This window comes from Sturnira hondurensis, unplaced genomic scaffold (assembly GCF_014824575.4).
Source record: "Sturnira hondurensis isolate 20B ecotype Veracruz unplaced genomic scaffold, ASM1482457v3 Scaffold0010428, whole genome shotgun sequence".
Taxonomy (NCBI): domain Eukaryota; kingdom Metazoa; phylum Chordata; class Mammalia; order Chiroptera; family Phyllostomidae; genus Sturnira; species Sturnira hondurensis.
Genome location: NW_028083059.1, coordinates 24459475 through 24472575, shown reverse-complemented (window position 1 = coordinate 24472575; position 13101 = coordinate 24459475). Strand labels below are relative to the sequence as shown.

General features: G+C 35.1%; 1 protein-coding gene across 1 annotated transcript; it reads right to left on the bottom strand.

The window, feature by feature from the left end:
* Positions 1–790: 790 nt before the first annotated feature.
* Positions 791–9874, bottom strand: RBM11 (RNA binding motif protein 11). The gene is made up of 5 exons (XM_037059037.1): positions 9722–9874; positions 7327–7489; positions 5925–5997; positions 4619–4715; positions 791–2346 (listed from the first exon to the last, which is right to left on the bottom strand). Exons 1-5 carry the CDS (start codon positions 9815–9817, stop codon positions 2065–2067), a joined length of 711 nt encoding a protein of 236 aa, XP_036914932.1. The 5' UTR covers positions 9818–9874; the 3' UTR covers positions 791–2064.
* Positions 9875–13101: the final 3227 nt, after the last annotated feature.

The following is a 13101-nucleotide window of genomic DNA, read 5'->3' as shown; positions in this document are numbered from 1 at the left end:
GTGCACATGTTCACAAAAAAACAATCCCTGGCTATTAATTCACTTTGCCTAACAGGAAATAAATTAATGAGAGAGACTCTTAATTCTGATGTAATTGGCTTTACTGGGATGCATGGAAATGGAACACAGAGGTAGAAAATGCATGTTTATAGATTTCAAGGGTATATTTTGCACTCATCTTTTGGATCAACTTTAAGTAATCTTTCTCTTGTTTTTCCACTGCAGTACAAAAAATCATTTAAAAAAATAAACGAGTGAATATAAGAATAAGAGGACTGATTTTGTTCTCAAATTCCAAGTTTCATCTAACATTTGGAGTTGAATGTGTACACACTTAAAAATAGATTTTGAAAGCAGAGAATTAAAAGTGTAAAAATAAAACCCTCTAAGGCAAATAAATAATTTAAATACATTTTAACTCAAAAATTATTATTGGGAAAATCAATAATTTAAAATTACACAGGATTGTACATGTTGTTAACATTTAAAGAGAATTTTATATATACTAATAAAAGGCACTAGGTAAACAGATGAATTTGCCTCCTGGTTCATTCAGCTGACTTGCTGACGTTGCTACTGAGGTAATTTCTGCCTGTGATGAAAGAAGATGCAAGAAGTCCTTGCAGCTTTAAGATTTTTAGTCTGTTAACAGTATTCCAAGATAATTTTCTTATCTTACAAATGTCACTGTTACTTGCTAAGAGACATTTTTCATGTACATATTTCTTATAATGCCAATCTCACTGAAAAATAATTCGGGGCTAAGGCATTTTTTCTCTTTTTTTCCTACTTACATGCCTTTGGCATAATTCTAAACTGCAAATGTGATTTAAAAATAAAGTGTTATGTTTTTTAGTTTGAATAGTTAGGAACCTGAAAGTATACAGGTCAAACTACATCAACCAGAATTTAGTTTTTCATGTTTATCAGATGGAAAAACTAATGTCTACATTTAAAACTGGGCTAATACTCTATAATGTATATTTATAACCAAAAGTGACATTCAGTTACTCACTTTTCTAAAAACATCTTTATTATTTTACACAATAAAGATCTATAAAGTACTATGCAACATGCCAAAGAAATATCCAAGCATGGCCTGTCCTACTCATTGGGTGGGGTCTTCCCAATGAGTCTTTCAAGTGGCTTTAGTCAATATATATTTTCATTACTTAAGTTTATAGTCAGCTAAATATTGAATAAAAATGTCCAAAAACCATTAATTTTACATGTAATGTTAATTATCTTCTAAAAATAAATGAACTAGAAATGGGAAACTTGATTTGACAATAAATATTAATTATATATTAATTAAATAGTCTGTATTATTCATTATCAAGAGTTACTTAATGCTAAATATACCCTCTCAAACTCAGTTGATAAAAGCTGATAATAAATTCTGACACAGCCAACTAATTTTCATGAAATACAAGGAGTGTGAAGATACATACTCATATTTATATTCAATTGTATAAAAAGGGAATGATGCCAAAACTAGCTCAATAATCATCATCTTTCCTTGTGTATCACAGTCATGTATCATCATTTTATGAAATAAACCTGTAGGAACAGAAGGCTCAGATATAACATATGGAGAAATAAATAACGTTATTAACAAAGGAAACTAAAGCCCGCTTATTCCTTTTATGTTAGGAACTACATGTAACCCTTAAATATTTGCACTAGTTTGTGGGAAATCTGGAAATTTCCCTCAGGAAATCTGCCACTCCCTATAAGCCAGTATTTAGGAAGGCAGGGTGCCTTACTTATGTGTTCAGTAAGTGACTTCTGATTGACAGTTTAGTGCAATTTCATCATCGGTACTAAAATACATCACTCAAAATATATTTCTTGTTGACCAATGTGTCAACAATACCATTACAAAAACAAAAAATAGTCCTCGTCATTCAAAACAAAACTTCAATAGCGAATCAGATGTCATATTAGTGTATATTTCGAAAAAGACAAGAAAACCATTAAATTGGTTATTTAGTAGAATACAGGTTTTTAAAAATCTTTTGATAGTATTAAGACAAAGGTAGATAAATTCATTTGAAGGTAATACTAGTGTCTTTTCTTTTTCTTACACTTTTGGAACTTTTGCCTATATTCGCCCCTATTGTTTTCTGTGCTACTATCACTATCACTTGTTTGTTTGTGCCTCTTTCGTTTATTCATCTGGTAAAGATCAGAGTCACGTGGTTGTTGGTGAGTCCATTCATAAGAGCTCGGTCCAGCCTCTAGATTTGGAACATGATTTAGTGAAGGCACAGATGTGCTATTAGGAAGTGGTGCTGTCATCTCACAGTAAGGACGCTGCAGTGCTGGATTATATGCATGCCACTGCTGTGAAAACAAAAACAAAAACAAAAACATTAATCTGTGAAAACAAGCCCAAAGTTAAAAAAAAGTTTACAGTTTAAATGCATTATACAAATAACTACATGCAAACCAAGTCATGTATTGACAAAAGAAAGGCCATGCCTTTGCTTAGTAGGAATGTGGTAGTTTCCTTAAATGATTAACAGAAAGATTCAAGGTATTGTATAGCTTACTACAATATAGCTTAGTGCTTTCCTATAGAACTAAAATGCTAGTCACATATGTAATTTTAAATCTTTGAGTAGGCACAATAAAAAAATAAGTGGTGCAATTAAATAATGTACTTTATCTCAAAATATTTCAACATGTAACCAATATAAACATTATTATGACACATTTTACTTTCTTTTTTCATGCTAAGTTTTCATATTCTGGTATACATTTTATACTTTACAGAATATATCAATTCTGATGGTAAATTTTTAAAGAAAATAGTTGATCTAAATTTAGATTATATAAAATTTACACATGAAAAAGTAAATATACATATCCAAGTTCTTTTAAATATATGTAAAAGTTTTCCAATAACTGAATCATGTTTCAAATTTTAATTTAAATTAATTAAAATTAACAATTCAGTTTTTTAGCTCCACATGTGGCTAATGGCCACCATATTGTATACAGTGATCCCTCACCTATTGTGGGAGTTACGTTCCAGAGACCCCCATGATAGGTAAAAATCTGCAAAGTGGCAGTGTTATATTTATTTCATTACTTATATATATTTTAAGGCTTTATAAACCCTTCCCACACTCCTATAAACCTTTCCCACTCTCTTATTAAACCTTTCCCACACTCTCATAAACACTTCATATTCCCTTAAACACTTTCTACACTCTTAAACCTATGTAATTTTAACAACATATAAAATTCTATACAGGTACTCACCAGTGAAGTATATAGTTGTCCCTCACTATATCACGGTTCAATTGTTGCAGCTTCACTAACCCGTGATACAGTGAAGCCACAATAAGTGAACTGTGATACAGGGAGGGATGACTGTACCATGGTTAATAGTTATGATACATAATTCTTTCTTTTTAAAGTATTTTTAATTAAAACTTCTAACTATTCAAAGTACATTAAATATTAATAAAGATAACTTTAGAGTGAAGGAATGTGTTTTTTTCTCATATCTACCAAAACTTAAAAATGCTAGAAGATATTGACAGTTTTAGATATGAACTGGTGGTTTACTAATATCTCAGTGTAACTAAGAAAAGTTTTCTCCAGAAGTTAAATGATCAACTTTCCTTATCTTTACAAAAAATAAAAAGGCTTTTTAAAAAATCTGAGCTCACATGTATGCTAGATGTTAGTAAAAAATCCCACCCTATGAATCAGAATACTCGTGTTCCAGTCCCACATCGGTCACTAGTAAGTACAATCAAGCTTGCTGGTTAGTATTATTGGACCTCAATTTTATTATGTATAAAATGAGTTGAGCTCTGGCTGGTGTGGCTCTGTTGGTTGGGGCATCATCCCATAAGCCAAAGGGTCACGGGTTTGATTCCCTCTTAGGGCACATGCACAGGTTGTGGGTTCTATCCCAGGCCAGGGAGTGTACAAGAGGCAACCAACCAATCAATACTTTTCTCTCTCTCTCCCCGCCCACCTCTCTCCCTTTCCCCTTTCTAAAATCAATAAGCATGTCTTTGTGTGAGGATAAAAATAAATAAATAAATGAAAATAAAATAAAATAAAAAGCTAAAAATAATTTACTAAGTTCCTCTTTAATAATAAAGATTGTAATTATGATTTCTAGTCCACAACCATATTTTTGTGAGTCTTTGGAAATAATATAGTTTAATACATTGAAAATCTTTGCCTTCAGAAAAAAAAACTACTTAAAAAAACCCATGTCCAAAAGTAATACATTTGTGATTAATGTTTGCATAACATAAAAATGATTCACTAAATAAAATTATTCAAACCCAAAAATATCTTTTAAAATGGTCATTTAAATGACAACTCTGGATTCACATTTTACTTGGACCACGGTGCATCGTCACTGCCACCTGCCCCTTTCTACAGACGTGCTGGCTGCTTGCTGAGATGCTGTGTGTTAGATTTAAGATGACTGTGTCAGAGCTGACTACCATTAGGGAAAAGTGCTCGGAGAAGCTTCTGCCTTTGTCCCAGGTTTAGATTTGAACACTGTAAGTTCTAAATGGTTTTCATATTCTTCACTATTTGCATCATACTACATGTTGAAACAATGGCATATCTAACTTACCATCTTCGGAGAGAAAAAACATTCTTGAGGTAAAGCTGCATTAGTAGTTGGAAAAAATTGCATGGGAAAGGAAGATCTACCCATGATTTCTTCATTTCTTTGGAAAGGTAAAAGAAAATAATAACAAGTTAAAATTACTACCCTCAAATGTTCTTTTTTCTTTCCGAAAAAAAAGATACAACTCTTTGTAATTAAAAACAAAGTTTCTCTAACAGAGCTCAGTTAAGATTAGTTAACTTTAAACATTCATCCACAAATAATCAGTTATTATACTGATAATGTACTGACATAGCAGTGCCTAAAGTCTTACTCGTTACTATAATGAAATCTCAATTTCAAGTCACATTTAGTTTTTTGGTAAGAAAATGTTAAGCAATGTTAGTTTTATAAGGAACACTTAGATATTAACACAGCAGAGCAAGTCATTAAAAATTACCAAAGGCATATTCAGTCTTTTATAGGTATTAAAAAGAGAAAGGTAGCAATTTTTTTCAATTTATATTTCAATATATACTCATTGTCTATGTAAATTATGTTATTTTCTAAATGTACTGCTGATATTCACAAGAATATTTGCTGATTTCTTCTACACATTAAGATAATAAACATCACTAATTTAAAAACTGTAGTGTTCTAAAATTTCATTTAAAAGTTTAACACCTTGTATTTTCTTCTATGAAGATGTTCAGTAAATTGCAAAGTTACAAATATTGGCTAGATCTATAGCTAGTCTTCATTACTCTACTTGCTCCATAGTATTCCATAGTCTTAATGCTACTACTACTAACGCTTAGGACAGAAGTTGTACTGTGGGAAGAGTGAAATTAACACGGATGGGCAGAGGCAAAGATGAGGGCAGGAAAACAACAGGAATCAGTCAGATGAATAGCTGGATACCCCATTAATAAGTGCGGACACACAGAAGCCTAACAGGGCTGGGAATATAAGACAGAAAACTGTACTTGAACAAGAATTAAATAAATAAATAAAAAGGAAAAAAAAAGAAGTCTAAATGATTCATTACAATGAGACCTTGGATGCTTAAATAATTTAATAGCTATGAAAAGAATACAATAAACTATAAATAATACAACAAATATAAAACCCAGGTACTGCTGAAGAAAATATGACTGAACCTAAATGAAAACATTTTCTGTCATATTTAATGGTTTCAGAAAAAAATGAATTCCTTAATTTTATCATGCCTAAATGGTAAGGTTTACAATAATGCAGAATATATAAAAAAATCTTCCTGGTTTAAGAACATGTTTATTCTCTTTGCCTTCATGAAAAATATTTTTATTACCTGTAGCTGTGTGAATTTATCTTAACATAGCTCTCAAAACTTTGGTTAGCTGGTTCAGAAGAGCGGGAACTCCCTTCAGAGAAAACAGAACAATGGATTACTTCATGGTACAATTTAAGTTCTAACATTAAGCCATCAAAACCTCCAAACTCAAGAGGATACAGTATTAATTAAAATTCTATACTGATATAAGATATGAATATGTCTCTGGTTTCACAAATAATTTACAGATTGTTTATATTATTATAAATGACTGACTTATAATCAAACTTTATTCAAAGCAATGGCTCTACAAAAGAATTACATTGACATGGGACCACATAAGATACATGCTATTTTGCTCTACACACCTGTAAACTAAAAACGGCAAACCAATCAGTGTTATTTACCTCCTGTGTATAAGGCATGAGTTCTTTAAACTGCACTGACAAAGCAGCATTGCAGAGGATGCTAAGCAACTGACTAGGTAAGTATCAGAACATAACCAGGCAGTACTTGAAAGCATCATGCAGCCAATTTTCTTTACAAAGACATTAAAAATATGAAATTAAAGAGAAGTACTTTTCCTTGGCAAGAAGACATTGTTTTGTTATTATTGTTTCTGTTTAGCAAGAGGAATAAAAAAACAAACAAACAAGGGATATATCAATAAGCCTGACTCATTTGAGGGAGGGAAACAACATAAGCATTCCATACACTGGAACATAAACATTTAGAGGGACGGCTTCTATCAGTCCCTCTAAACACGAAAGGGCTACAGTTTTAGTACAGTGTCCTCTGGATAGCTAATCAAAGATGATCAGTTCTTAGCATGTGTGCAAGGAGAAGTCACTTGAGGTCATTTTTTTCAGAAAGCATTCCTCCACCACTATGAAATGTCACTAGGCAGCTGTCTTTGGTCAGCTGCTCTTATGGGGGTTTAAATCCAGAGATGGATATAGATATATATATATATTCATTCCATGGTTCCCCTAGGAGGACTAAGTCACCCACCCTATCTTCCAAATAGTAGGTATTTGATACCATACATTAGCAATGACAAAAAGATTAGCATAATCTTGCTATATAAAAGCTATAGTTGTGTATCCCCAGTTCATTTAAATTTACTTAACTTATAACAGCCAAGAGCAACTATCATAGATACTTGCTGGCTGATACTAAAATAGAACATTAAAATTGTTAATACAACCCATACTAGGGTTGTATTAACAAAACAGCTCTGCAATAGGGTTGATAATGTAACCGGCAATACTAACTGCATACCATTATGAACTAGACATGTGTTCTGAGAAAACTAATAGAGACTATGGGGGAACTTTTTTGGTCTTATGCTATATAGAAAACAAAATATTTACACCTCTGAGAACATCACTACCAACAAAACTCACTTGGATAGACTTACCAAATCGATACTGCACATGAATTGGTCTTCCATATAAACGAATTCCATTCAGCAAAGCTATGGCATAAGACACTGATTCTGGGTGTTTAAAGCAGACAAATCCAAAAGACTTCGGTTTGCCTTCTCTGTCTTTGCATATAGTCACTTTGGTTAATGGCCCAGCCTATAAAAAACTTAAAAATTATTTTCTCATAAATCTAAAGATTTTTTACAGTTAGATAAATCAAGAATATTTAACTTTAGATTTAAAAAATGTTACCAATAACAGCTTTATGTAGCTCTGCTAATAGCATATTTTCCTAACAATACATATTACACTTCATACATTTTCTTGGTACTTTCTGGCTTATCAAGAAACATTCATGTTGTTAATAGGAAACTCTACCTAATAGGAAATTCTATGCAGTAGGTCCAAATCTTGAAAGTTGTTACACTTTGATTAGACTTAGCAAAACAAATTTAACAACTTCTTTTTCATTTTATGACACATGTGAATTGATGACTAAAATACTGCAGGATACCCCAAATATGTATTTTTGCCAATCTGACAAAAATAGGTGTAATTTTGATTCATTTACATTGGACAGCTATTGACTGTTGTCAGTTTTTTAGCTGACAATCTAAGGGAAAAGAGGTCAGTGACCCTAATAATCAGGTACTGCATGTTTTAAAAATTCTTGAAGCACACAGGTTAAAAATCACTGTTTAAGAATTAAGAAGGACCTAGGCAAAATAAAAACATATGCTTGGTTGCCTTATTTTTAAGAAAGATAAACATTTTGTTTAGGTAGAAATAATAAAAAAAGAGAATTGTATATATTATATAGTCTTATAGATCCAGTCCCCACTGACTAAAAATAATGTATGTGTATTGAGATTTCATGCCTTATCCCACCTTCCTTCGTTTCTGGAGGCTCAACATAAAATAAACCTTCTATACAAAAAGAAGGATTTAAGTCCATCGTTTCTTCCTTCCCTCTTTCCCTCCCTTCATCTTCCTTCTTCCTACTGCTTTTTAGATAGACAAGTTTTAAGTGACACGGGGTGGGGTGGGGTGGACAACTATAGGAAAATACAAGTATTAGAGGAGATTTTAAAAAGGCAAGTTTAAAAAGATGGCAAGTTATTAGAGGGATAAGCATGAATGCCTTATACTTAAACACTATTTTTCAAATACTAAAAAGTTTTATGTCCAGGACAGGAAACGTGTTCCTGGAAGGGACTGTTTCTATAAATTTAGTTTCCAGAGAAACCAAATGAATAGCCCATTTCACAGCTGGTACCCATTCTTACTACTGGAAATTTAGCTTTGCTCTGGTCTCACTCGGGACGTGCTCTTATTCTGGACAAGTCACTCTTTCCTGGTTTCTCGATGTAATACTAGCAGTACTACTCGTGGCAGCGGCAGCCGTATCAAACAGCAAGGGGCAGGCTCAGTTGTCTTACCCGCATTAGCTTATTTAACCTCCACACATCATACTGTGGATACTACTGTCCCCACGCAACATCTGAGGAAACTGTTGTACTTTTATTGTTACTCAGCCCAGGTCACTTTGCTGACATCAGAACTCACACTCTAATTCACACTTTGCCTCATTGTGCATCCCTCTATTTTGTAGATCATCCTAGGCCATGGCAATTAATTTTAAGTTCTCGCTTTTACAAAGGCCAAAATCTCTCTCTTAAATGTGCATGCCCAGTACCTTACTGTTCAGAACGGGATTCTGGACCACTGCCGGGTTAGGTGAGTGGCTGACTGAGGCTCTCTGTTCAGCAAGTGAGACCCAGGTGTGTGTGTACAATGGGTGAGTGTTTCCAGGAGACACGATCCCGGAGGTGGCAGGTCTGGAAACTTTCCAAGTCTTCTCGGTACGAAATAAAAGGGACTGGCCAGGTTATTGACCGGTCACAGTCATTTGCTGAGCAAATCAGCTCAAGTCTCATTTATCATACACCCGCCACATAAAAGGGGTTACAGAGAAAGTAACAGAGAGGGGAACATGTCAAAACCCATGCCGCTCATTTCGCGGGATGTCAGGCGCGAGGGCGCCTAGTTCACCGCCGGAAGCAAGACAGTGACACGGCTGTTTTCCGTCTTTACGGGGCACCTCCGCGGCCCAGGCAGCCTCCCCGCAGCCCTTCCTCAGGGCGGAGCCCAATCACCGCCCATTCCCAGGGCTCCCGCGTGAGGATGGGGCGGGGGCGAAGGCTGTCACTCCGCCACCCAACCGTGCACTTAGACACCCGGGCAAGGCCGGACCCAGTTAAAACTAGGGCCCCAGGATGGGGCGGGAGGGGGCCGGGCCCCGAAAGGTCCGGTGCGCCCCGCCCCTCAGGCTGCGCTTTCGCCCCGCAGCGCCCCAGCCCCTAGGCCGCCCCTTCCCCACAACGGTACCTGAAGGAACAGTTCGTAAAGGATCTCTTCCCGCACGCGGGCCTCTAAATTCCCCACATACACAGTCCTCTCGGCCTCCTCCACGGCAGGGAACATCCCCTCGGTCGTGGCCGCGGATTGAGGAGAAGATGCGGACTACCCACCCTTTCGCCTCTGTACCGGTCTCAGGAGTGAAGGGCTGGGGCCGAAAACCCTAGCGCCGCGCGGAGGGCGGGGCGAGGCTTCGGGCCACGCCCTCTGCGCCCTCAGGCCACGCCTACCGCACGGCCCGGAGGTCCCTCTGGGACCATGGAGGAGTTAGTCAGAATAAGGATGCCTGTGAAAATGAGGCTGTGCCCTCCTCTCGTTCTTTTGTAGTGCTTGCCATATTCCTGGGCGTGACTTTGTTAATTGATTCTGGATTTACTCAACCGACATTTTAAATACATTGTCTACAGAGATTGAGTTATCCTGATTGCATTACAGAAGCTTCCAGGCTAACGGGAGACCAGTTTACATAGAGTGAATAAAATCATTAGGATTTTAAAATTATATTCTTTATAAAATTATTTTTTGAAAGAATGTATGCACGAATGTGGGTACAAGACTGCTAAAACTGAAGTTTATTCACCTAGGAAGGACTTCTCGAGAAGTCTGAAAATGGCTGAAGAGGTTTTAGGGGGATCCTAGAAGGCATTTGAACCTGAGAAAACAGCCTATACCAAGGAATATTGGAGAGAGTATATAGCAAGTTTGTGACTGATACTAGAATTCATGAAGACAGCTCCTGGGCACCGTAGCAGGTTCCCATATGTGCACTTTATCTTAGGACTGTACTTTGTATACAGTGTACCAATGTGAAGGATTCTTACTTGAGGATTTTTAAAAATCTTAGAAACAATAAAGATAATTGAAAGAAAGAGGTGAGGAAATTTAGAATTTCAGCACTTTGGTAAATTAACTGTCAACTTTTAACTTGGCTTCTTTTCTGAATATAATGTATGTCTACATAGAAACTTGAAATCATTGTGTAGCTATCATTCAAGTAATCAGGACACCATCTGACCTTTAGGTAGGCACCCATGGTAATTCGCGTTGAATTCAGGCATGCTTTTACTTAGTTGGTGAACAAATAAAATCACCTACCTCTTGTAATGAAAAGGGACACATCTTTGGAACCCTGATTTCTAATTGAAATCTAACATTACTTGGTGTTATGATTTTAGGTAAGTATTGTAGGTAAGTAAATTTCATTTTTTTTGTAATTGAAGTTCTATTTCTTAAGAAATGGATTGGGCTACTGTCATTACTTCTTTAAAAGCTGTTTTCTGAGTGCTTGTTATGGTCCAGGCACTGACTTTAATCCTTGAGAAACAAATAAGTATAAAAGTAAGTATAAAAGCATACTGTATTTCTTAACTTATATTGAAGGCATGCATAGTCACAAGCATAGTAGAAGCTGAAAATAATTCATTTTACTCTCAGCATTTGTGGGACCATTAGTCACAGAGGTTTATAGGTTAAGTGCATGGGCACTCTACAAAGAATTAGCTTTTCTTCATTCATATCAGGATATTTTCAACCCCTAACTGTATGAACACATCAAAAATGAAAATGTTTACTAATATGTAATATATCCTCTATAAAACTACAAACTATGTTCCTATAAAGATATTTGTATAAGATAAATTTATGTATTTATATTTTATACAATTTATATGTTTTATACATTTTATATATATATATATATATTTAAGATTTTATTTATTTATTTATCTTTAGAGGGGAAGGGAAGGAGAGAGGGAGAGAAATATCAATGTACGGTTGCCTTTCGTGCGTTCCCTGCTGGGAGTTGGCCTGCAGGGAACTGGCCTGCAACCCAGGCATGTGCCCTGACTGGGAATCGAACTGAGATCCTCTGGTTCGCAGGCCTGTACTCAATCCACTGAGCTACGCCAGCCAGGGCTATATATTTTATATATTAATTAGAGCTCCTTTCTCCCATTCTTTGTTCAGTTGACTCTTATTTTCATTTGTAGTTCAGCATAGGTAGCACCTCCAGCTAGGTTTCCCTGAAGTCTACACTCTGAATTAGCTGGCTGCCCCATCTGTGTAGTTCAGTAGTTTTTTTAGACATACGTTTTCAAGTCCTTCTCACTGTTAAGTACCATAGGGTAAATATATTTTCATCCCTAGCATAATCCCTGACATATCTGTGAATGTATTATAAATAGTTGTGAAAATAATACAGTATGAAAAAGTTATGCCTGGATATCAGTTATCTGATATGCCAGATATTAGTAGATGCTTACTAAAAGTTGTATAAATGTATCTACAAATGAATGAATGTATGAAGAAACTTGATAAGTTAGTGTTAAGAGACTCTAGTGGGCCCTGGCTGGTGTGGCTCAGTGGGTCGAGTGCAGGCTTTTGAACCAAAGGGTTGCCAGTTCGATTCCCAGTCAGGGCACATGCCTGGGTTGCAGGCCAGGTCCCCAGTAGGGGGTGCTTGAGAGGCAACCACACATTGATGTTTTTCTTCCTCTCTTTCTCCCTCCCTTCCCCTCTATCTAAAATAAATAAGTAAGCATATTTTTCGAAAAGAGACTATAGTGGATGAATTTTTAAAATTGACCTCACTTTCATTATTTTACTCATTTTGTTATTCTGATTTTTTTCTAATTATATTTGTATTAAGTCAACATAATATTTTTTGTTTTACTTGTATTAAATATTTATTTAAAATATTTTTAATATTTAAAGAAATAAGTAAGAAAGTGAAAATCATTAGTCTATTATACACAGATAAACATTTTAACGGAAAACCTTGCTAACTTTGATCTGTGCATATATACATAAAACACATTTTAGGAAAATAAACTTTACTAAACATATTGTCTTTTAGATTGCCTTTTCTCCTCTTAACCATATAATGGAGGCCATCTTCACCAATAAAGATGACATCTTTAACATCACTAATTTTAATCCATAGTATATGCATAATTAGATTAATCCCTAACTGTTAGACATTTACATTATGGCTATATTTTGACTATTATAAAATTCTGAGGTAAACATCTGTGCTTATGTTTTTGTGCACATGTGTAAATATTTCTGTAGGAAAGAATCTTGGATGTTTAATTGCTGAATTAAGAATAAGATCATTAAATATTTTGACACATACTGCCAAATTGTATAAAAGATCATGCCGAAATATATTCGGGTAACTAATGACTCCCCCATCTCAATAAACAGTATTCAACTACCTATATTTATATTTACCTATAAAGTGCTTAAAAGCATGCTTGGGAGGTAGGGTTCAATCAATTTTGTACTATCACCATCCTCATTATCACTTTTATAGTATTGTTTACATTGTATGTATGTCTATAACCTTCTGA